This window comes from Ochotona princeps, chromosome 2 (genome assembly GCF_030435755.1).
Source record: "Ochotona princeps isolate mOchPri1 chromosome 2, mOchPri1.hap1, whole genome shotgun sequence".
NCBI classification, from domain to species: Eukaryota; Metazoa; Chordata; class Mammalia; order Lagomorpha; family Ochotonidae; genus Ochotona; species Ochotona princeps.
In genome coordinates, this window is record NC_080833.1 from 11,806,293 (window position 1) to 11,831,254 (window position 24,962).

At 58.5% G+C, this 24,962-nt stretch overlaps 1 protein-coding gene across 1 annotated transcript; it reads right to left on the reverse strand.

Moving 5' to 3' along the window:
* Positions 1–487: 487 nt before the first annotated feature.
* On the reverse strand, positions 488–23,615 carry ALDH4A1 (aldehyde dehydrogenase 4 family member A1). Its single transcript, XM_058675899.1, has 15 exons — positions 23,475–23,615; positions 13,817–13,910; positions 13,348–13,440; positions 12,012–12,059; positions 10,868–11,023; positions 9,092–9,241; positions 8,939–9,013; positions 7,680–7,867; positions 5,607–5,680; positions 3,756–3,952; positions 3,528–3,575; positions 2,808–2,960; positions 2,265–2,386; positions 1,707–1,825; positions 488–712 (listed from the first exon to the last, which is right to left on the reverse strand). The coding sequence occupies exons 1-15, from the start codon at positions 23,540–23,542 to the stop codon at positions 600–602; spliced, it is 1,698 nt and encodes a 565-aa protein (XP_058531882.1). The 5' UTR covers positions 23,543–23,615; the 3' UTR covers positions 488–599.
* Positions 23,616–24,962: the final 1,347 nt, after the last annotated feature.

Consider the following 24,962-nt stretch of genomic DNA (forward strand, 5'->3'; position numbering starts at 1 on the left):
ATGGGCTCGCAGAGGGAACACATCTCCAGGAAGGACCAGGAAATCCCCAACAGCAGCCCACACCTTGGCAGTGGCCTCCAGCGGCCCCACCCCTGCTTGTGTGCAGCCGCTGGGGCTGGTTCGGATGGAAGGCACAGCGGGTATGTGTAAGGCTCGTGGCTGGGCACAGGCCCCTGGCTCAGGGGGTGCCTGGGCAGTGCTATAGTGGGCAAGATGGGCAGCTCTGACCACACAGGGCAAGGTCAGCAGGAAAGGCTGTGTCCCACAGCCAAGCCATACCCCAGACACCTGCAGCTTCTCTGAGTGGCGAGGTCTGCCAGGGGCCCCGAGCAGGGGAGCGGCAAGCAGAGAGGAAGAGCCTCCCAGACACCAGGGCCACTTCCTGTGGGCTTTCTAAGGCAAAGGGTGATGGGCCCTGATCTGGAACCTGAGCCTGGGCACCTAACACCAGGAGTGGGACGGGCCAGGGCACAGGGCGGAGCCAAGCTTGGTTCGGGGCGAGGGGGGCTGGGGCAGGGGCTCGGCGGGGCCAGTGCAGTGGATCAGTAGTCTGGACAGATGGACGGGCAGGTAGGTAGCAACGGAGGTCTAGATGGAGCTCACTGCATGTACGCGTAGCGCCAATCCCCCAGTGGCTGGTGGGTCTCCTTGATGACCTGGGGTGATGTCCAGCGCAGGACATAGTGGGGGCCCCCTGGCTTGTCATTGGTTCCTGCAGAAAAGACATTTTCTGTTGATCTCAGACAAAAGATAGAGGGCTCAGCACATGGGCTAAGCCTTTGCCTGCAGCACCAGCATCCCATACAGGTGCCAGTTCAAGTCCCAACTGTTCTACTTCTGATCCAGCTCCATGTTTATGGCCTGAGAAAGCAGTGGAGGCTGGCCCAAGGCTTTGGGCTCCTGTATCCACGCAGGAGACCCAGAAGAAGCCCACCATAACCCACAAGGACTCAGTTTGGGGAGCTTTCAGGTAGGTAAACAAGATGCCTCCATGTATTGGGACCCCAAATCTCTGGGGGACAGAAACTCCTTGTAGACTGGCCCCTTCCCCTAGTGCTCCCCAATGTCCTTCAAAGTCCCCTTTGCAGTAAAGGTGGGGTGAGTTCCTTCCCTGGGCTCTGTGAGCCACTCCAGCATGGGACAAACTACAGCCATGCCCAAGGGTACTAAGATTTGCAGCCTGGTCAGACAAGAGCTCGGGTCACCTGGAGACCCACCACGTGCAGCTAGGGACCTAAGTGGAGCATCTGGTGGGGATGGCGAACTGCGGGCAGCCAGCGCCAGGCCTGAGTTAGGCTGTGGGACAGCCAGGGGTTGTTCCCTAAGAGCCGAGAGCTGCAGGGTCCAGGAAATGCCCCCTCCCCAGCTGGGACACGAGGGGAAAGCACCTTCTTGGAAGCCACTGAGAGGGAGCCCTGAGTTCAGGTCCCCAGCTGCGCCATAGTGGCCAGGGACTTCAGTGACCCCCGAGCAGGTGGCCAGGCCTGACCCCAACCCTAACAGCTCTCAGACATGTGGCCTTGAGTCCTGAGGTGTGGCCTTGCCTCAGTTTCCTCCCCTGTAAAATGGGAAGGGGAGGACAGCGCCTTCCCCCAAGAGGCAGCATAAGCACCGAGTGAACACAGTTGGAGCTCAGCCCTCCTGTGCCCTGGAGGTGAGGGGCTCCAGGGCCTCCCACCAGGAATCAGAAAAGAATGCCCACTCACCTGAGGCCCGGGAACCCCCAAAGGGCTGCTGGCCCACCACGGAGCCAGTAGACTTGTCGTTGATGTAGAAGTTGCCGGCAGCGTGTCTCAGCATCTCTGTGGCCTCCTGAATGACTTTCCTGCGGGCAGGGGAGAGTGAGAGGGAGGCCAGTCCATCTCCCTCCAGCACCCCTGCCCATCCATGTCCCTGGAGCAGGAGGGACCCCCACCGCGGCCCCTTCTCAGGTTCCAATTCCACTGCTCCTCACTCTCTCAGGGGCAGACAGGCAGCAACTGAGCCATGGAGAAGAAGAGGCCAGGCCTCAGGGCCAGCGGGACCCAGCGTGAATCCTGCTCCCTAAAGATTCAGATTCTGGGGTCCCCAGTGGGGCCCTGACATCTGTGTATTTAACCAAGAGTCTGGCTGCTGCACGTGAGCTGGGAGGCCTGCCTGCCTGCCAGGCTGGGGGGAAGAGGAGGGAAACGGCATGAATATCAGGACTCATGTCCAGGAGGAGGGATGGGGCGGGAGACTGGCAGGGATGAGACCCGCAGCCAGGGCTGTGGTCGGCCACGCACTTATCCTGGGCAAACACTGCCCCCGTGAGGCCAAAGCTGGTAGTGCCATCCACCAGTCGCAGCGTCTCCTTGTACTTGTCATCTGGGTAGACATACACGGTCAGCACAGGTCCGAAGATCTCCTGCGGGGAGAGAGGTGCTGGGGTCAGGCTCTCCACCTGGCCAGGATCCCGATCCCTCCCAGGCTCTTCACTCTGCCTTTCCTCTCTCCTGTTCTCAGTCCCCGCCTCAGCCCTTGTAAGAAAGGCCAGGCCCCAGTTCTCACTCTGCCCACCCTGTTCCAACCTGGTCAAAGACCCCAGAAGCTCTGGTCCTCCCTGCCAAATTCCAGACCTCCATAATCCCAGGGGCTTCTGGCAACAGCTGGTCCTGCAGGCTGGCCACCGTCCTCCACCCCATCATAGCCCCACCAAAGACATCCGCGCCCTACACTGCCACTGCAGACTGGTGCCTGGGCCCCTGGGACCCCCATCTGTGAAATAAGGGTCATGTCGCAAGGAGCAGACAAGGCAGTGCCCCAGGGGTGCCGCGCCCGCCCGTCACCTCCTTCATGATGGGGTCCTGAGGGTTCTTGCTCTCCACGATGCACGGCTCTACGAAGTAGCCCACAGAGTCATCACACTTGCCCCCTGCCAGGATGGTGAGGTTGGGCGAGGAGCGCGCATGATCCAGCCACTTCTTGATGCGGCCAAAGGACTAGGCGGCAGAGAGGGGGGCATCAGAGGTCACCCCCGAAGCAGCTGCACCCAAGGGATCCCTGTTCTGAAGTAGGGGGGTGGTGGGTAGGGACAAAAGCCAGCACCCAGTTGAGCCACGGCGGAGGTAACGCTCCTGTGTGTGTGCAGATGTACAGGCGTGCACACAGCCGTGCAGCTGCATGTGTGTCCCGTGTGGGTGTGTTTGCTGACAGATGTGTGCCTCTGGTGTGTGTGTGTGCAGAGACTTGCATCACAGTCGGACTGAGATGAACACATCCACAAGGACGCACATCACACGTATGTTCTGGGCACCTGCGCCTGTGTGCATGTGTGAGTGTACATACTTGCAGTACCCAAGGGCTGTGCTGGGTCCCCATCTCTGCTCTTCTCTGGTTCTAGATGATTCTGTCCTTTCCAAAGCTAGGAATGTTGGGGGGTGCACATGGCTCCTCAGCCACCTTGCTCTAGCAGTGAGGCTGGGTCACCCCCAAGGCCAGGCCCCTCACCCGATCTCTCTCCCTCCTCCTCCTCCTCCCGGAGACACACCCCACTTCCTGGCCCGTACCTTGGCATCGATCACAGCCGAGAAGAAGGTCCCAAAATCCTCTGCGGGCTGCAGGCCAAGCAGGGAGACACCAGAAGACAGACTGGCCTCGGGTCCAAGACAAAGAGAACCCCTCCCAGTGCGCCCCCTTCCTGTCCCCCCTCCCCGGCACCAGGAGGCTGGGAGAGGGAGCTGCCCAATCCCATCAGCCACCCGCTGGGCCGCAGCGGGGACACCCGCGCCACTCACGTTGCCCACTTTGATCCTGCTGTGCTCCTCCAGCAGCCGCCCTTTGATCTGCGGCCAGAGCGAGGCAGGCACGTAGAGGCGCGAGCAGGCCGAGCACTTCTGGCCGGCGTACTCGAAGGCGGAGCGCAGGGTCCCGCTCACCACGCTGTCCACGTCGGCCGAGCTATGCACGAAGTGGAAGTTCTTCCCGCCGCATTCTATGGGGCCGGGTTGGGGAAGCGGAGAGTGACTGGGGGGGCGGAGCAGGTGGGCTGCTCGGGCCCCAGCGTACAGCCCATCTGATCCCTGTAGCCTCCAGCGTGGCACACACCAGAGGCAGAGAGCTAGGGCTGAGCAACCCTAACTCCAACCCCAACCGCACTCGACACAACAGGAATCAGGCCATGAGATCATCGGGTCCAACACCCCCATCATGCAGACAGCAAAACTGAGATTGTCCAAGGCCAAGTCAGGGGAATCCAGGGGGCTGCTCTCCTCCCCCAGTTGTGGTCATGGTCACAGCTTTCCTGGGGTCTCCCCTGGTACTCCTAACTAGCAACGGGGAGGGGAGGGCTGCTCTGTCAGACACCAGTGGCAACACTGGACCTCTGAGAGCCAACAGCAGCCGGATCCCCTCTGTCTGAAGCCTACTACTGCATCCCCCCAACTAACATGCCTTGCTCTTTATTTAAATTCTGCCCATTTTTCATTTATTCGAAAGAGTGAGAGAGTGAGAACGAGAGAAATGAGAGAAAAATCTTCCATCTGCTGTTACACTCTCCAAATGCCCAAACCAGCAAACATGGGGGGCAGGAACCCAAGTGCTTGTACCCTCACCCACAGCCCTGTTAGGTCTGTGTTAGCAAGGAACTGGATTGGGAGGCAGGACTTGAACCCAAGCCCTCCATCATGGGATGTGGGCATTCCAAGCAAAGCCCACGCTATATGCCTGCTGCCAAGACAGAAAAAGAGGCACGGAAGAAGCCATGTGCCTCACGTTGGGACATGGTGGAGAGTGCACACTGACCGCTGGGGGGGCAGTGGGAAGCAGGTTCAAGGGCACAGTGTTTCCGGAGGCCACACTGACCGCAGCCCAAGGAGGGGCCTCCTGGCTCAGGAACAGGGTCTAGGTGCCCCCGTGGGCCTCCCTGCACCCCCACTGATGGGCCAGCCATGTGACCCTGGGCAGCCCTGCCCCTCCTGATGGCTGAACACTGGCCTGCTGTGCACTGTGCAAACCTTACTCCACAGGGCCACTACAACACAAGTGCCACTGTGCTGGGGACACGCTGCAGGGCAGAATGCACTCTGGACATCACTGTCGGGCCAGTGGGCACTAAAGGCTCTGAGAAGTACTGCAGGAGAGGACCCCACGATGCTTTGCCAAACTCAGCACCTGCTGCATCTCCCGGAACCTAAGACAGTCTCTGAAGGGAAACGATACAGCAACCAGACCTGGCCCTGCCCCTCTCTGTCCCCAGCAGCGGAGGACGGCCCCTGCAACCATGTAGGAGACCTGGAAGAAGCTCCTGGCTCCTGGCTTTGGATCGACCCAGCAGGCCATTGCAGCCACTTTGGGAATGAACCGGTGGACAGAAAACCTCTCTCTGTCTCTCCCTCTGTAAATGGGCCTTTCAGATAGATTAACAAATCTTCAAACAGTAATAGTTCCAGTTTCTGCCACATATCATGGCTGTTCTTCCAGAGGATGCTACTGACGCTTCCCTTATCACAGAAAGTTCTAGTGAATGATCGGAGGTGGGGTGGGGCAACCCAGGACTGCACCACCTTCCTTTGCTCCTCTTCCATGAGGGCCAGGAGAAGGGTCACCAGGGCCCCAGAGAAGGAGGGCATGGGAAAGGGGGCTTTTACCTCCAGCCAGGCGTGGGAAGGTGCGGTACCGGTCTATGTTCAGAGCCACCTGCTTCCACAGGCGTTTGAAGGTTCTGGAACCAGAGGACGGGGGGAGTCAGGCTCAGGCACCCGGAGGGTCAAGGTCTCAGGGATCAGGGCACCTACCAGATGGGAGAAGGGCAGCACCCCAGCAGGGGTGGGTGGGGTCCTGGGGCTGGGGAGGGGTTGCAGCAGAGGGAGGCTGGGCAGCCACTCAGGGCAGACCCCCCTCCCCCTCCTCCTCCCTCCCCACAGCCTTTGCAGCAGCAGGCGCCAGGTTCTAGTTCTGACTCAGACCTGCAGGTGATCCTGGGCACCTGACTCCACCTCTCCGATCCCCGAGTTCAGTGCTTCATGTGGGGCGTGCAGAGAGCAACACCCCACCTAGCTGGGCAGAGTCCTGCCGAGTGCTATTGTGTGTGGAGCGTTCAAGGCTATGCTGGGCACACCACAGCCATGGTCTGCGACAGGCACCCCAGGGACCAAACGCCTGACACCCAGGCCAAGCTGAGGAGGGTCCTGGGATTAGAGCTCAGGCACCCGCCCCAAGCTGCAGCCCTGGAGGTCTTGCCTCCTCCCCAGGCTCTGAGTGTGACCAACCTCAGCACCACAAAACAATAAAAATGCTAATCACCCGGCAGCCGGCACCACAGTAGCTAATACTAATTTATGACTTTCCTACCTTTAAGCCCGCTGCTCATCACAGCGTGGCAAATGGGGCCAGGCCCGCTCCGCCCGCTAATAGGCTGGGCCCCGTGGGGCCCATGGCTGCCAGAGCGGGCCTTTCAGAAATGGCCCTACTCAGCAATTCTAACGCAGTCACTGCCACCCGCAAACCTGGCGGGAAGGGGACTGGTGGTGCCCGGGGCGTGTGGAGGGGAGAAGTCATAGCAAATGTCCCAGCTGGAAGGACCATGGGCTGCAGATCTGGGCCCCTGGTGGCCCCAGACACTGCCCTGAGATACCCCACGGTCATTGGGACCCACATGTCTTATCTTGAATGCCCACCTTCTGTCCAGAACCCAGGCATTTCTGCTGAGCCCTGCCCGGCTCCTCATCTAGTCCTGAGGACAGACACTGGCCAGGGAACTCCCCACCTGGCTGTCACTCCACTCCGCACTCTGCAATGCACTCCCTTATACCCAGGTCAGGGTTATCACCTGCCCCAGACCCCCACTGCCTCCATCCTGGCACCAGGCTGGGGTCAAGGGGCTTCTCCGCCATCAACCAGCAAGCAGGAGGCAGATGAAGGGCCCCAGAACACAGCCCTGAGACACACAGCACCCAGGTTGGTGGGGACCGTGGGGGACAGGACAGCTCCTGCCTACCAGGGCGCTGCAGCATCCCAGTTCCCGGGGGAAGCGCATGTGAAGTTGCTCCCATTACCCAGCCAAGAACACAGAGCCATGTACCAGGGCCACAGGAAACAGGTCTCAACGACTGGGTCTCTCCCCTTTCACCATCACCCGTGGCTCCCATCGCCTCCAGGATCAAGTCTGAACTCCTGTGCAGACCGCTAAGGCACGCACAGTCACCATACCACCCCCGCCCTCGAGGGCCTTGACAGACACCTGTCGGTCAGTAAATGTCAGGATTCCGCAGCTGCTGCCTTGCTCTGCCCAGCCCTGCCCTCCCCCTTGGCCCTGTACTCAGCCACAGGGGACCTGGCCACAGCGCGGAGTGTAACCCATGCTTCGGCCCATGCTGCTCCCTCACCCTCTTCTCTCTCCTCGCCAACTCTGTCACCTGGAAACCACCTCCTCTGAGAAGCATCTCTGCCTCTTTGATTCATTCCAAGTTCCCCCACACCCTTCCAGGCACCAGAGGTGGCATCAAGCCAGTCCAGTATCTGCAGGCTGCACTTCCAGCCCACACAGCTTCCCGCTTGTCCGTGCAGTGATTCCTCTGCTGGGCACACTATGCCCACTGTTCAGAGAGGCGGCTGCCCGCCTGTGGCCCCGCAGTGCCAGCGTGCCCAGCCCCAGCCCCCAGCAGGTGGCCCGGTAGACTTCCCCAGGGGTTCCCCTACCCTCCACTGCCCCAGGAACTTACTGTACACTGCCTGTGAAATTAATGCCACACAGGTGTTCTGAGCTGGTGACAATGTCCCCGAACATGGGCCCGTCAGCTGGCACGAACTGGATGATGTTGGGGGGCAGGCCAGCCTCGCGGAGGACGCGGTAGACGGCATAGCTGGCCAGCATGGCTGTGTCACTGGGCTTCCACAGGACCACGTTGCCCTGCCCAGGGGAATGAGACAATGATCCATGATGAAGGCAAGAGCCATGAGCTCCAATCCCCTCCTCATGCCACAGCATGGTGGTCCTTCACCTGCAACCAACAGGTGCTGTGCCACCCAGGAAGTCCACCCCCACAGCCCCACTCCTCCGAGAGTCTGGCCCCATGCCCCCAAAGCCCTGCCCACCCACCTGCTCCCCGGTCTCACTAAGGACTGACTGGCCCCGCCATGCCCCCTCTCCTGGTTGGTTTGTTTTCAGCGTTCCTGGGCATAGCTGCTTAAGAGCTTGCCCCTGGATTCTCTGCCCATGTGCTGGGGCAGGGCATGGTGCTGGGGTGCATACCCCGTCCGCCTGTGCAGATGCAGAGGATGCCCCCCGCCCCTGTGCATGCACACAGCGCACAGTTGGGCAGCTGTGTCCGCCTGCCCCACCGGAGGCCGAGGCCTCCCTAGCAACGACTGTGTCAGCTGCTCTCCTATCCAGACTGAGCGCAGGTCTGTGTCTCCCCATCAAACTGGAACTCCTACCAGACAGCCACCCGCACTCTCATATGGCACGGACACCAAAGCTCGAATCCGTATCCAGATTTATTAGTGGCCTTGACGAATGTCATCGTCGCAGCAGTTTGGTCATCACAGACTCCCATCTTGGAGCTCAGAGGAGATCGCTGGCGAACAGGCCCCAGCAGCCACAGGCTCATGGTAAGCACCCTGAGGGGTGACCACCTTCATCCAAGCACCAGCATGCTCAGCCTGCTGCCAGCCAAGCTGGCTTCTGCTGCTCCTCACACCCCATCAGACAGACATTCCCAGCAGCCCTGCTCTGCACGCGGGAGACTGGGCATCAGACAAGCTTGAGGCTTCATCCAGGGTCCCCCAGAAGAGAAGGGCAAAGCTGGGACTCTGACCTGGAGTTGGCCACAACACCTAGCCACAGCCCCATGCTGCTCTCAGCTCTCATGTCACACCCCACAACTAAGGAGCTGGGCCTCGAGGGGTTCAGGGAGATCCCTGTTTGCAGGGACAAGGACCACGACCAGCCCCTCACTGGGACCCTGAACCCATATCTCACCATCAAAGCCGGTGCGCCCGCCAGGTTGCCGCCGATCGCAGTGAAGTTGAAGGGTGAGATGGCCGCCACAAAGCCCTGGGTAAGGAAGTGACAGTGAGGGCTGACTCCCAGGGTCTGCCAAACCCCAGCTGCCCACCCGGCACCCCAAGGTACCTCCATGCCCCGGTACACCACGCTGTTGGTGCTGGGCGGCAGGCTGATGGGCTGCTCCCCTTCCAACTCCAGCGCGAACTTGGCATTGAAGCGGAAGAAGTCGGTGAGCTCGGCCACAGCGTCGATCTCTGCCTGGATCACGGTCTTCCCCTGCAGGGTGTGTGGGCCGGGGTCAGCTCCTTTCGCCCATCTGGCCCCATGGCTGCCGCCAGCATCGAGCAGGGCCCTGGCAGGGACCTCAACCTCCAGAGAAGTGCCCAGGCCCTCCTCTCAGGGACTAAGTAGGGAAAGGACCTTACAATTCAAGCTCGAGTCCTTGGGGCCCTGCCCTGCCAGGCTGCTGCCCCCTGGGCTGCAGCAGGATCTGCAACCGTGACCGATGCCAGGCAGGGGCCAGCGTCTCGTTTTCACTCTGAACAGTGGGTCACGGGAGCGGCTCCCTTGACCAAGATCTTCAAACTGAACTCAGGGTCAGACATGAGCATGAACAGGGCACCTGGCTGCTGGGAGAGGCAGGCAGGTGGTGGGCACGCCCTCCTCCGGGATGGGTAGGTGAAGTGGCCTTGCTCATTTGGGCTGAGAATTGGGGGGCCAATGGCTGTGCCTTCTTTCCGTCTCTGTCCTCGGCTACCACGGCCAACAGGAACCACAGCAGAGGACCCTGGGTAACAGCTGTGCGCTGTCCCAGGTGTGGGGAGGGGGCGCTACCTCTGGCTCATGGGTGCACTGACAGGTGCACATACCACAGGCCAAGGGAGCTGAGCTAACAGGTGCAGCTGCTTCATACAGGTTTCCGAGTCTTATGCCAAATAATAGAAGAACCAAGGACAACCTTACAGCATGCATGTGTGTGAACCTGTGTGCGTGTCTGTCTTCCTGCTAATGTGTACGGCCCACAGGAGACAGACACCCCACCCACCCATCCACGGGGCAGCGGAGAGAATGATGCCTTGAACAGGATGGGAGCTGTCATTTCACCTCCGTGCAGCAGAGGGGGCTCTCACCTCATGGATGAGGGAGCTGCAGGTGAGAAACCCTCTCAGCTGGTACCCCAAGCCCAAGTGCCTGGAGATGGTGAAATTGCCCCATCCTCCCCTCCCCAGCACTTTCCCTGCTGCAGCAGCAGGCACAGGGAGATAAATGCACTGGGACTCAGACCCCCGCCCCCTCCTGGGGCAATCTGAGCTGAGACAAGACCACGTGCTCTGGATACACGGGGCCAGAGGAACCCTCAGGTAAGGGAAGGTCCAGGAAACCCCTTGGAGGAGGGAAGACCCATGCTGGAGCAGCGGTGAGGCGTTCACCAGGCAGCAGGCCAGGGCAGAGGCCAAGGGGGACCTGCAGCACCCAGGGTGTACAGCTCGGGGCTGGGATGGCCTGGCAGGGATGGACACAAAGACATGGGGCAGGGAATAGGGGCGCAAGGGCAGGGCCTAGGACCCTCCTCTCAGTGATGCTGGGATCATGCTGGGTGCTGAGCTGCTGGAAGAGGCACCCGGCCTACTCCAAATGGGTCTGACCAAGTCAGGAAGTCAGGGGATGGCATCGGGCAGCTGCCAGTCCAGGCAGAGCCTGACACAGGCCTAGGGATGGGGACATGGGACACATGCCCATGGCAGGACGAGGGCTGAGCGGCCTCCACCTCATCTCACGTTTGTCTCCTGACATCTTGGCCTTGTCCCTTGAGGATATCTCTGGTCTCTGACAGGACACAGCTGGTACCTGTGCAGAGAGGGTACAATGCCCGAACCTGCGTTAGGGCCACATGCAGCTCACCTGCCCCACAATGGTCTTGGCCAGGACCTCTGCCCTGCGTGGCCCGCTCAGAATATCGGCTGCCTTCAGGAAGATCTGGGCCCGGTCAGCCACAGGTTTCAGGTCCCACTCCTTCCTGGCGGCCAAGGAGGCCTCAATGGCCTTGTTGAGCAGGGCCTGGAGAGAGAGGACGAGTTTGGGGACACAGCCTGCTCGGGGCGACCCCTGCTTCCCTTGGCTCTCAGTGACGCCCCCCCACACTGTCCCCCAACCCTGCCCCACAGTGGTGCCATCCATGGATAGGCTGTTCTGGCTCTCAGTCAGATCTGCAGGGCCCTGCCAGGCCGGTCAGCAGACCCAGGACAGCTGGTCCCAGTCCCTCAGATGCTCCCTTTCTCTCATGGTCTAATCAAGGCTTCCACATTGTGGGACCCACATTGTGGCACAGTGTCTTAACCACTGCCCATAAAGTTGGCATCCCATCTGAGCACTGGTCCAATTCCTGGCTGGTCCACTTTGGACCCAGCTCCCTGCTAAGGTGCCTGGCAAAGCAGCAAAAGATGGTCCAGCTGCTTGGGCCCCGGCACCCACTCAGGAAACCTGGATAGAGTTCCAGGCTGCAGGCTTGGCCTGGGGAGTGAAACACGGGATGCAAACATCCTTGTCTCTCCCTCCTATTCCATAACTCTGCCTTTCTAAATAAATAAATAAATGCTTTAAAAATTTATTTTAAAAGACCCCATGTTATTCTTAGGACCCAGTGGCCTGGAATCCAGCTTGAACGCAGCCAGACAGTCTGAGATGTACACCTGCTGGCACATGCCAGACGCCAAGGGCCTTCGCGGCCATGTGATGCCAGCTCTTGCTACAGGTCATCCATTCCTTCCCACCAATGCCCACATGCCAATTTCCTCCACAACATCTCCTACTGCCCTGGCTCAGTCTTCCGGAATCTTCTCCATCCCTAAACCAAGTCTGCCCCAACACTATAGGCATACCCTGGAACATCCCAGCTCCAGCCAAGGCAGCTCTCAAATAAGTCTACCTTGGCATGCTGGCCCTGGCAGGACACTGCCCAGAGACTCCTTCCCTGCTACCCCTGTCCCATTCATTCATCACAGCCAGAGGGAGATGTGGGGATTGGGCAATTCAGGGACTCACTTACCTTGTCTGCATAACAGAACTTGGCCACCTTGTGTCTGTGGTTGAAGGGCTGAAAGGAGAGAAGGGTGAGATCATTGCCCATGAGGGAGGTACCAGGAGAGCGGAAAAAAGACCATGCTTGGTGGCTGTTCTCCAGGGAAATCCTGGGCATGTTTGCTCGCTTCCACTGCTCCCTACCCCAGCCTGCATCTGCTCCTCACTGCCATGGGTAGGGCGAGGACACCCACCTGCCACAGCCCAGCTGCTCCTCACTGCCATGGGTAGGGAGAGGGCACCCACCTGCCACAGCCCACCTCACACCTGCTCCTCACTGCCGTGGGTAAGGCGAGGACACCCACCTGCCACAGCCCACCTCACACCTGCTCCTCACTGCCGTGAGTGGGGCGAGGACACCCACCTGCCACAGCCCACCTCACACCTGCTCCTCACTGCCGTGAGTGGGGCGAGGACACCCACCTGCCACAGCCCACCTCACACCTGCTCCTCACTGCCGTGAGTGGGGCGAGGACACCCACCTGCCACAGCCCACCTCACACCTGCTCCTCACTGCTGTGGGGGGGGGGCACACTTCCTGCTCGGGCAGGGTCAGGGTCTGGGGAAAAGGGGGACTTCATGGTCAGGCAAACAGGGCTTCGAATCCCAGCTCTGGGGCCTCACGTCAGCTCACTTAGCTCACTTCCCTTCTCTGGGTCTCAGCAGCGCAGGAGCGGGGAGGGGAGAGGAGCAGGAAATTGGGCTGTGTCCTTCCCTTCTCACAGCATGGCTGGCACCTGGGCACACAGACTTGTGGTGCCTGCAGACTCCCGGCCATGCCCTGTCAGCTGCAGGGTCAGGCCAGCAGCAGGGACTCCAGGATACCGTTCCAGGAACCCTTGGAGCGTAAGGCCTGGATGCTCCCTGCTGCACACACCTGTCCAGGGTTCCATCAGGACAGAGCCAAAATGTACTGACCCCGTTTGCAGAAGGGCCAACCTTTCCTGTCCCCCAGATCACATGCTCCGAGCTTCCTGGTGCCTCTAAGCCAAGCTCACACAGGTGCAGGGGGGACAGACCCGGCGCAGGAGGGCCCAGGGCTCTGCTTCCTGCCCTTAGCCGTGAGGGGTGGAAACCCTCAGGACTACGTGGAAGCAGCTGCGCGGCCTAAATATGGCAATCCTGCCTGTGGACGGGACCCAGCTAGGGGCTGGGCACTTAGCTGGGGGATTTTACCGGTCCCCAGTCTTCACCACCTCCTAGTCCCTAGAAGACTCAGAGCACACAGCATGTGAGGCAGGAGCCGTTCAACAGACAGACCCTGGATGCAGGGAGAGGCAAGCGCGCCCCCACGCCGGACTCACCGACAGCTGGTACTGCACATCCGACGTCCACACTTCCTCATCGCCCACCACGCATGGGATGGCTTCTGTCTGGCTCTTGAGGGCTGACAAGGCCTGGGGAGAGGAGCACAGCTGGGCACTTCCTGCCCCCTCCTCCTTCCCTGAGACCCTGACCTGGGTCTGCAAGGGAATGGGCTAGGCCTGGGGACATGAGGACTCAACTCCTGCCCCGTCACCCCCAGGGGAAGGAGAAGAGACCAGGTTGTGAAAAGGCCAACAATTGCATCTGAAGCACAAAACTGATTTCTTCCCTTGCCTCAGGTACAAAGAGATCCCTGGCTGCCACCCTGCTGGCCCGGCATCTCCCACATCCCACCCTCCCTCGGGGTGCCTCCAGAGACTACGACAAGGCAGAGCGGGTGGGGTCACAGGTGAGGAGAGGTAGTGGGGGTTTTGGGGGCATCACCGTTCAGGCGCTGCACCCCCTTACCTTCTGTACGGCATCACGTTCAGGGCTCCCCCTGGTGAACGCCAGGATGGGCTCGTTGGCCACCTGCAGGGAGTACATGTGCTTCCACTGCAGCCTGGGCGCGAGGGCGGGGACAGAGCGACCATCAGTCCCGTACAGCCACCACCACCAGGCCCTAGCCCCGCTGCTTCCCATCATGGGGTCCTGGGTGGGCCTTGGGGTCCCTGGTCCTGCCACAGGGCCCCCAACCCCACTGAGCTGACTTCTCCACCTATGAGGTGGGATAACCCTACCAGTTTCATGAGGCTGTGTGAGGCTTTCACGGGGCCATATCCTGCACAGTGTCCCCACACTGAGCCCCAGCACCCCCCACTCCTTCTCAAAGCTGAAAAGGCCACTCACAGCAGAGTGGAGTCTGCCTCGAATATGAACCAGCCTGAGACTTCCTGGGCACAAAGAGCCTAGGGCTCCCAGAGGGCAATGTCCAAGATGCAGCCCATGAACTTGGAAGCTGGCCCAGGGCTCAGACCACAGCACCAGGGAGGGCCAGGCTATGGGCTCTGTGTCGGACGCGAGTACCGGGTTGCAGGAACTGCTTGTGGGAATCCCACAACTTCAGTGACAAGAGCCACTGCCCCCAATCCTAGGGATATCCGGGGGGTTGGGGGTGACCAGGGAGGGGGACCGTAGGGTCCCAGCTGAGCCTCTCAGGTCAGTACCCAGTTCTGCTGTGTCCCAGCTGTGGGACTTCCTCCCACCCCCGTGAGGGTGACCATGACAACCCATCTGAGCCCACAGCATGCAGACACTGACAAAGCTGAGTTGGCACTGGTGGGCACTGATGGGCACCACCAGCACCCTCTCAGGAGAAATAAGGGCATTTCCATCCTAAGAGGAAAATGACTTGTTCAAGATCCAGCTTGGGAGGGGCCTAGGTTTGAGTCCAGAAGGGCCCAGCCATCACCGCCCTCTGGTGGGGCTCAGGCACCAGAAAGGGCCTGGGATGGGATCCTGGATCTGCTTTGGCTGGGAGACCCTAAGTGGGGTCTGCTTGGTACCAGATGCTGAAAAGCAGGAGTGCTTCACTCAGCCAGGGGGACAGAGTGAGTATCTGGCACCTCTCCAGTGCACAGAGCCCTGTGACACCATTGGGGGCGTCCTGTGAGCTTGTTTGTATCCAGCCAGAGAGCAAGGTGGCCAGGCTGGCACACTCAGGGACTCTCCCATCCAATCTGGGACGCCTTGAGGAAAGACAGGGCGGCCAGGTCCTTCACTCATTCTGCAAGTCTGACCGGGGGGCGGGGGTATACTGTAGGACTGCCACTCTAGATCCCAAGGACATACCAGTGACTGGGACAAGGCCTTGGGCTGCACACAGCCAACCCTCAGCTGGCAACACAGTCAGGACATAATAAAGACAGGGAGCTGGCACGAGGCATGCCACCTAGAGTACCTGTAGCCCACACGGGAGTGCCCAGGCTCAAGTTTCTGGCTTTGCTCCCAGTTCCAGTTTCCTACTAATGTGTACATTGGGAGGCAGCGATGGACCCCTACCACCCACACTGGACACCCGATGGAGTTCCTGGCTCCTGGCTGTTGCTGGTGTTAGGGGCCGCCAAGGGCAGCAGGTGCCGAGCCCCTGGGTATCCCAGGACTGGGATCCAGTTTGCTTGTGGAAGCTTCCTAGTAGAGTTAACATCCAACCGAGCCCGGCCAGAAAGCAAAAGGTAAGCTGGCCGTGTGCTCCCTGGGCCCCCATGGGCAGTACGGTGTCACCCCCATCCAGATGAGGAACCCTAAGCTCACTGAGGCAAGTGTCAGGTGTCCAGGGCATGGGGCAGGTGTGGCTCGGATCCTGGATCTGCCTGCTGCTGCCAGGCTGTTGTTTCCCCCCTACAAGGATCTGGGCTCCAGAGGGAGAACGTGGCAGCCTCAGGCTCTCAGAGTCCCACCTCCCAGCTTTCACAGGCCAAGGCAGCCTCAAGTTTGCTGTTTGTGTGGGTGTGTGTGCTGCTGGGACACGCAGCAGACAGCAGCTCAGCTCAAGTCCTGGCAGAACCTTCCAGATGGCCCACAGGCGGTGGATTCAGCCCTGGCCCCTCCCGGGAAGTTGTTGAGACAAGTGGTGGCCTCTCCAACATCCGGGACGACAGATGGAAGGTGCTGCAGGTGCTGTAAGTTACCCAACATGCACACAGCTTTCTGCACTGTCTTCCTAGTAACCCCTATCAGCCTGTGAGAAGGCAGCCCCCTTTTGTACAGGAGCAAGTCCTGGGGCACCTCTTAGTTAGGGGAAGGGTGGGGCCAAGGTATGCGTTCGGGTTCCTTTGGGTCAAGTGAGGATCAGAGGGTGCGGGAGTGGCAAGAGAAGGTCCCGTGTGCTGGCAGTTTGGTTCCTGGAACCCTTGGGTAACCTGACCCCTTTCCCAGCCTTCCCCACTGCTGGAACACACTCAGCCCCGACCCCTCCCCTGCAGCCAACAAGGAAAAGGTGACCAGCAATGTGCTCACAAAATTCCCGCCAGTCCGCCCGCCCACCAATCAGATGTAACCCAGCATTTCACCTGAGAATCCCACCCCCAATCTCCCAGCCCCTCCCCCGACCCCGCCCACTTGCCAGTCATCCCAAGGCAATCACCTGTGACAGTCTCAGGCACCAATCCCCCGGTGTCTGCCCTCAATCCCTCGCAATCTCGTGGGCTCACCTGACATAAAACAGTCCCCCAGGTGCAGCTCTGCCTTCTCTTTTCCTTCCGTCCTTCCCGCCCCCCCGCCCCCCGCCCTCTCTCTTTCTCCCACCACCTCCACCTCCCACCACCTCCACCCTGTTCCTGCTCCGCTTGAATAAACTTCCCAAAGTACCTCCCTGCGTCTGGTGTTTTCGGCTCAGGCTGCGGGAATTCGCTGCGCATAATAATGTAAGAACTCTGAGAACTTTGTGTTAAATAACTAACAGGAACCCTTCCCCTGTGTCCTCTCAGAAATCCCACAGGATTTCTCCACCTGCAAGCTATGACCCAGGGATCAGGGGCCCCCATCCGGCTGGCCAAGTGCAGCTTGGGAACAGGAATCTGTGAGCGTTCATCCTGAGCCCACTGCAGCCAGAAATAACCTTGCTCAGGCGTGGGCCATGCTGAGTGTGAGCATCCTGGCGCTTCATTCCGCATTGGTTCCCTGACTCAGTTACTCCGCGTGGCGACAATACAAAGACAGCCCACCAGGTTAGTGCCACCTATTCCCCATGTCACATGGAGGCAGAGATGATCCCAACCAGACCTCACCTTTCATAGGGTGGCTGGATCTGACTCAGTTTCCCTAACCATATAGGATTCCCCTTTCGCTCACAGCCCAGGCCCCTGCTGCCCATCCACACCCTTTGTGGGGTGTGGGGACCACAGGCTAAACTGTGACCTCTTTTAAGCAGAGATGTCAGGACTGTGGGGACGCGTGGCCAGTTCATGTGACTTCAGAAACCTCCTGAGGGTGACACGAGGGCAGGCAGAGGACCTGGCTCCCCCCCCCCCCCGGCTCCCACCTGTCCTCCTGGCCCCTGGACCACGGCCACTGCCTCCAAGCCCTGCTGTGCATCACAGCCTGGGCTGTATCTGAGCCATCTCATCACTGTAGAACACACTCCCACGAACCTGGTGTGACTGAGACAAGGGAAATGAGACGCTACGGTGGAACACAACTTGCTGTTTGACAATGAGCGCTTCTTTTTCATAAGTAGGGGGAGCATACTCTAAGGCAACTGTGAGCGGCACAAGACAGTAAACAACCGAGTCACACAGCTGTTTATGACCAAGCATCAGGCCTGGTGTGTAAGTGCTCGTACTACTACTACTACGTGCCAGCACTGCCACAAGCAAGTGAGCATGAAAAACAATGAAAGACCTCAGAATCCCAATTAACTCCATCTTAGCCTAGGTGACCTCTAAGCAAAGTCTCCCCGAAGAGATAAGACTATGTAAATGAGGGGTTGATAGTTACAATGCTGACTGGAGGAGACATAGCTAACCAATCGAGATAGCTAACCAATTGGAAGGTCTCCTTGAGATAAGGCTCCATGTAAATTTGGGATTGACAGTTACAATTCTGACTGGCTGAGACATAGTTAACCAATCGTAAGTGTGACTGTGGAATCCCCCTGTACCGTATAAGAATCCTGTGATTTTTATTACCTTGGGGCTCTCTGACCAAGGACCTCTGCATCAGTGACAGTTGGAGGCCTAAACTCGAGTTTGAATAAACCACCCCTGTATGCTTGCATTGAAGTTCGACTCCTGCTGGTTTGTTTGGGGAAGACCCCAGCCTGAGAGACCACAGCCTGCTGTGGAGCCTGGGCTGAGCCACTACCAGGCCTGATGCCAAGCTGTGCATGGAGCTGTGACACTTCAGCGGTGGCTGACACTAACCCAGCAGAAACGGGACGCATCCCAGCTGCATGGCTGGTGGTCCCCACTGCGGCGGCTTGCCGTTTCTGCGACAAGCCACCACTGAGCCGTAGCACAGAGGTGGTAGTGGGCCATAGCAGATGCCCTTGAGTGGCCATGGTGGCTAGCACTGAGTGGTGGCTGCCAGTCCCTGCCACAGTAGGCCCAGGCACAACAAGGAATGTGAGCGGGAAGCCACACCACAGCTACACAGCTAGGTGACTTCGGCTCCATGACAACCCTACAGTGGCACCCTCGTCAACGCAATCCTTTGGTACCCAGAATGCCGTTGTGCAGTACCACTCCATGGCTTCTCACAGGACACTGCATCCCTTCACCCCCGCCAGACCTGTCTGTCTGGATTCCCACACTGGAAGCCTTGGTGATAATCCTCACTAACCGACCTTGCTGCGAGGCGCAAGCTCCACAGAGCAGCCCATGCCACCAAGCCCAACCTCTCTTCTCAATCTAATCCCGCCCACAGCAGGTACCCTGGAATACAATGCAGGTACACATGGCCCGGGCTCATCTGCTAACTGCTGGGGCTGGACACAGGTCTCTTGAGTCCTCAGGTGGCTAGGACTGCAGTGGCCAAGGTCAAGGGCAGGAGAAATGGAAACCTTGCTGCAGCTTCTCTCACAGCCTTATCTGGAGCCTGATAATACCGATCCCCTTTATCAGCAAGATAAGGGCAGCCCCGGGGAGGCCAGAGAGAAACATACAGATCCCAGGCAGGGCCAGCAGGGGTAGCTGCACTTTAATAGCCCAGAAGATAGCAAGGAGCACTGAGGAAGCATTTACTGTGTGCCAAGGACTATGCTAAGTGAGATATGGGGATTATCTCAACAAATCCATGTCCTGCCCCACCCACCAGGGCAAGTGCTGTGATGCAAGGAACTGGAATTCAGAGGATGTTATGTAGGGTGACAGCATGAGAGTGACAGTCGGAATCTGAACCCGGATTCGCCTCATTTGGGAGATGCACTGTGGCCTCAAGATCCCAGGCAAGGGGACCAGCTGCCTAGAGCAGTCCTCCTGGCCTATAGCCAGAGCCTTCTCCCCCACCAGACAGAAAACCCACTCCAGGTGGGCATCAACTTGCCCAGGGTCACTTGGTGGTCCCCAGGCTCCTATGGGGGTGAGCAGTCAACTTCTACAGAAGGTCTGGAGCTGGGGTGGCTGGCTACAGCAAAGGAAGGGGTGAGGACAGCTGAGCTCCATGCCTCTGTCCTTGACACTGCTGACCAGAAATGACCACTAGAGGACAGTCCAGCAATGAGGGAGGGGATGACACTGACCAAGTTCTTCAGGGACCGTGCACTTTCCAATACCATGTCAGGGAAATCCCAAGATGCTGTTGCCAGGAGGTGGCTGCCATTAGCATCTGTGTTTTCCACAAAGCAACAGGAGGCAGGCAGGCAGATGGTGTCATCTGTCCTGGGCTGCCAGGCAGACCCAAGCACTATTCTGTGCTCTGGGCCCATGCAGCCCAGTGCTGGCAGGGGTGGCGGGCCTGGCTGTTGCCTGGTTGCAGCCCCAAGCAACGTCAGAGAGCAATAGCATGGGTCCTGTCGATTCCTCAAATATTTGCAGAGCACACACTCTGCGGACCAGGCGCCCAGCAAGCCCCTGGACACCTCGTTCTTGATCCTGGCAATCGTTGTGCCCTGCCTGTAATGTCATTCTCCCCCACTGTGCAGAAAAGGGCTCCACAGGGCCAAAGGAGAGCGGGCCAAGGCTGCCGTGCCCGGGGTGGGGATGAGGTGGCCAGAGGAGGGCATCCCAAGCTAGCGTCATGTCCTTGGCCACTTCTGGGAGAGAAAGGGAGATGCCAGCCCCTGGGCTCAGGCAAAGGAAAGCACGAGGTGGTTTTGAGATTCTGAACATTAAACAGGCAGGTGGGCTGAGAGGTCCGTAGGATAGCCACCAGCCACAGGGCAGCGGCCGGTCCCAGCCCATGTGTCATCTCTGGGTTTGGCCCTACATCAGCAAAAGAACTTGGTATTGACTTGTAAACTACTAAGTGCCTGGCTTGGTTCTTTTACTTCCTGCCCACTCTGAAAAAGAATCTGAAGGTGTTCCACCAGGGACACTGATGAAACATGAATAGAGAGGAGGCCGCCAAGGGGAGGCCTCCCCTCCTCCCACAGGCCTCAGGTGTTCTATCCGTGAACTGAGGGCAGAAACAGCTGCTAGGTAGCTGACCAGCGTCAGCAGGGCCACCCGCAGCCCATCACTCACGGCGACTTATTGGTGATAACTGCTTGCAGCCTGGGTCTACGGGAGTTCCAGTCCTGCCTCTCCTTCCTGTTCCTGCACACCCTGGGAGGCAGCAGGTGATGGCCGAATGCTGGGGTGTGTGCAGTGGGTGTGGGGGACACAAGGTGTGAAGAGAGCTGTTCCACTGCAGGCAAGGCTGCAAGGAATTTCCTGCTGCCTGGCAGGGCCCGGGCCGTCTCTACTCCACCTTCCTTTACCTCTGTGTTAGAATTCTGTAATCAATTCAGGCATAGTTTACCCCTGTGTTAGAATTCTGTAATCAATTCAGGCATAGTTTACCCCTGTGTTAGAATTCTGTAATCAATTCAGGCATAGTTTTTTTTTTACTATCAATGTGAGTGTGGAGGTTAAGTCACTAATAACATCTTGCAAAAGGGCCTTTTATTATTCCTGCTGTTACTCTGCTGTCCCCACCTTATGCTCATCAAGGGATCTATGTTCAGGCTTTCATTCTTTCCTTGATCTTTAGGTTCTCCCTTTCTTTGTGATGCATCTGTTCCCTTAACTGATTCAAGATTGTGTTGTGGAATAAGGATTGTAGTAGGAATGTGTTACTAATGGATACACACCCTAGATGTTGAGAACATCTAGAGAGCTTTTAGATGAAACAAATGGTACAATTATTGTTGGAAACACCCACTTGACTGTGAGGTCAAGCCTGTGCCAGACCTTGTGCTGCTTCTGTATAAGTACAGCGGACAGCTTCCTCGCATGGTCCATGATGATCCTGAAATTATAGTGGTCCATTTCTTTCCTCTTTACACCTACTCCACGTACCCTTTGAGTTCCAAACTCGGCTCGGGCTGGACTCCAGCAGCCCAAGAAGCTCAGTCCTCCCCACCTGCCGGCAGACCTGGAAGAATTTTTCTGGCTCAGGCCTGGTTGCTGTGCACATTTGGAGAAGAAACCAGCAGACAAAATACCCTGTCCTTTCAAATACATGGAAAGGGTACATAAAGCAATGTGGGATACTCAGGCTGTACACCGTGAAGGCCATTCCCATGCTGGTGTCCTGCAGCACAGCAGCCACAGAAAGCCCGAATGCCACCATTGCTATCCCTGTGTGATGAGACAAGCCTCCCTGGCGTTTCTTGGACCGGGATACAAATTAATCCAATTACAAAGGAAACACTCAACCAAGATCCTTGACACTCAAGGCAGAAAAATAACACCAAAGAGTATGGCCCACTTCAGTTCCTCACACGCTTTTCAGGACAAGAAAGTAGTTTCCCCAACAACACAGTTGCCCACACCGCTAACCACCTGCTAACTAAATGAATCGCTGAGAACCAGCTCCTTGTTGATACCCTTGGGAAAGCTATGGAGAATGGCCCAAGTGCTTGGGTCCCTGCACCCCTGTGGGAGACCCAGAAGAAGCTCCTGGCTTCAGTCTGGCCCACCCCAGCCTGCTGCTCAGGTGAACTGGGGAAATGAACCAGCAGAGGGGAGCTTTTCTCTCCTTCAAGAAAATAAAAATTACACAGGCCGGTCCCACCACAAGGGATGAGCTGGCCCCAAATGTTGAGGTTGAGAAACTTCTGGGCATCAGGCCAGCTGCTCCAGAGGAGGGGCTAACCCAGGCCTGCGGGGTTGGTTGTAAGTCTTCTGTGTGTTTAGCAAAGCACACACAGGTATCCAGTCAAGGCAAGAACCTAGCCAACCCCTACTCTTCGAGCTTGCATCTGGGGTCTGGGCAGGACAGTGCGGGGGTGGGGGTCTCAGAGGGTAGCAACACGCCTGCCAAAGGGAAGCCATACTAGGTGCGGCCTCTGCACAGTTTGGAAGTACCCTTGGGCCCCCATCATTCTCCCATCCTCCCGTACCCACTCTTCCTGTCACAAGAGAGCACACAACAGAAGTGAAATTCGGCCCTGGGCCACAGAGGGGCACTGCCTAACTCTGAGGGTGCTCACTGCAGGGCACACAGCTGGCCACACCCCCAGGGGCCAGACAACAGCTGGGGTCGGGGGCACAGGCTGAGCTCCTCTGCAGCATCAGGCAGGGTCTGACCAGGCGCTGCTCCCACCCGGAGGCTTTCATCCCAGGTGGGGCAAACAGTCCAATAACCCAATACCATCCAGGATTGTGAACCTGAGTTTAAAGTACAGCTCCACCTAGAACTGTTCCTGGCATCTCCGTTATCTGGACTAACATGTAACACACAGGAGCGGTGTCTGAAATGGACAAGTGTCCACCGTGATGCACTTCCAGGGCACTTTAGAAAGTTCGGGAGGTGGTGGTGGGGGTCATGAAAAGATCAGTTTACTTTGGGGCAAAAAAAAAAAAACCCACACATGTTGAAAGGCAAGCATACTCAGAGTCTTCAAAAACTCCACGGAAAGCACGGTATTTTGCTAAACACTGTGAATTGTCACTAACTTTTTTGCACCCCAGTTCTTCTGTTGTAATTCTCTTTCCCGGGAGCTTTGGCAAGGCTTTAAATAACTTGTTCAACCCCGGAGCAGAGGCGTGCATCACGTGTCTAGGGCAGCTAGGCACTTTCAGGCACTCCTTAAAATCCATGGTCCACCTACCAGCAGAGAGGAGGCCCTCTTTCCAGACCAGCATTTAACTTGGGAGGTGGGGGGCCAAAAGCAGTGTAGTGGAGGTCCCAGCTGAGGGCAGAAGGACTGGGGTGGGGTGGGGTCAGCGTGTGGTGCTAAAAACACAGGCCCAGCGGGAGGCCAGCAAACCCTGCGACCCGGGCGCCTCGACCCCGGTGCGCAGCGACCCCAGGGGCCCCATGGACAGCGGGTGCCCAGCGACCCCGGGGATCCCGTGGGCAGCGGGTGCCCAGCGACCCCAGGGGCCCCGTGGACAGCGGGTGCCCAGCGACCCCGGGGATCCCGTGGGCAGCGGGTGCCCAGCGATCCCGGGGGCCCCATGGACAGCAGGTGCCTAGCGACCCCGGGGGCCCGTGGGCAGCAGGTGTCGCGCTCGGGCCCGCCAGCCCCGGGCTCACTCACCCGGCCCCCCTCCAGGGACGGGCGAGCAGGACGCGGCGCATCGTGGGCAGCGGCAGCAGCAACGACATCTCGGCCTCTTGGCGAGACTTCCACTGAACCGTCCGCCCAGGGCTCGACCTGACGGCGCAGTCCTGCCTGGAATGCACCACCTCGGCGGGGACGGGGAGACTCGGTTCAGCCACCCATCCTCCGACAGCGAGAACCTGCTCTCCCTAGTCGCATCCTGTGAATACGAATCTGCGTATGTTGGCATTTTAGAAGCCATTCTGCGACGCCGGACAAGGGAACGCAAAAGGAAAGTCTTGAAATATGTACATCTCTCCCTCCGTATATGGTATGACCCAGTGGGGGCGGATAGGGGCGTGGGAACCACCGACCAATCAAAATAGCGCATGAAAACTCCTGGACCAATCGGCGGAGTCGTCTTGTTGTGTCCTTCTTGGGCGGGGGTGCTGGAGAGGGGGTTTCGAGAGCCAATGAGAGGGCGGGAACGGGACACGTGCTGCTGCGGGCGGAAGGCCGTGGAGAAGCTGGGTGTGCAGTCATGGCAGGTGCATCTCCCCGCTGTCAGCCTCCCCAGCCCACAGGGCCACACCGCGAACAGCCCTTTGCCCCTGGGACGACCCTGCTGTATTCCTGCCGGGACTCAGGCGCCCTACATCACCCGGCTTCATGGGGCCAGCCAGCTTTCCGGGGCTTTACAGATCGCTAGCGATTCCAAAAGAAGGCTGAGCCAGGCCAGGCTTAGCGCTTCCTTCAAACTAGGAGCGGGCGGTCTGCGCCACCCCTTCCCTGCTGCCTGCGAAAAGTTCGGGTTTTCTCGGGGGGGGGGGGGAAGGTGTTTGCCATTCAAAGATTCCTGAATGTTGCATTCTTAAGTCTTCCCCCATGACAGGTCTTGGGGACCGACCCCTTGCTAAGGCGCTGCGGCTGTCTTTCTCACTGTCTAGTTTGTTTTCTATTTTCTCCGGGAGCTGGACATTTGCTTAGTTCTGGCTCTGGGTCCTGGCAGATGTGAGGCTCTGGTTTGTGTTTAGAACCAGAAATCCACACAGGATAGATTTCTGCTTAAAACAAGCTTTATTGGGAGCCCTCCTGGGTGAGGTTCACCGGTCTAGTAGACAGAGGGCCAGAGAAATCACACTAGGGACACGAGGAGTTGTTTTTATTAGGGGGCTCTAGGGGGTTGTGGGACAAAGGAATGTGGCTTCTGGAGGGTTACAGGATTCCTTCAAATCTGTACGTCACTGCTGGCCCAGGAGCGGGCTGCCTTTGGTGTGGCCTTATCAGTCACCCTTCTCAGCCTCCTCCTAGGTCGCCCCTCACCCACCCCATCTGGGCCTTACAGTAGGATATGATGCAAGTTATAGACCACCCCTGCCCCGCCTCAGTTTCCTATTCTGTAAATAGGGAATAAACACACCCCCTCTCCAGAATTCTCCCATCCCCTCAGCACTGCTTTTCTTCCAGGTGGCACATTTTGGGGAG

What these genes read in the sequence shown, in the direction of transcription:
- ALDH4A1 (XM_058675899.1), bottom strand. Translation starts at nt 23,542, where the DNA reads ATGTCGTTGCTGCTGCCGCTGCCCACGATGCGCCGCGTCCTGCTCGCC. An exon ending in GCAGGATCAAAGTGGGCAAC is followed by an intron (nt 3,576 to 3,755) that starts GTGAGTGGCGCG and finishes CTTGGCCTGCAG; the next exon opens with CCCGCAGAGGATTTTGGGAC. An exon ending in AGGACCCCATCATGAAGGAG is followed by an intron (nt 2,387 to 2,807) that starts GTGACGGGCGGG and finishes CTCTCCCCGCAG; the next exon opens with GAGATCTTCGGACCTGTGCT.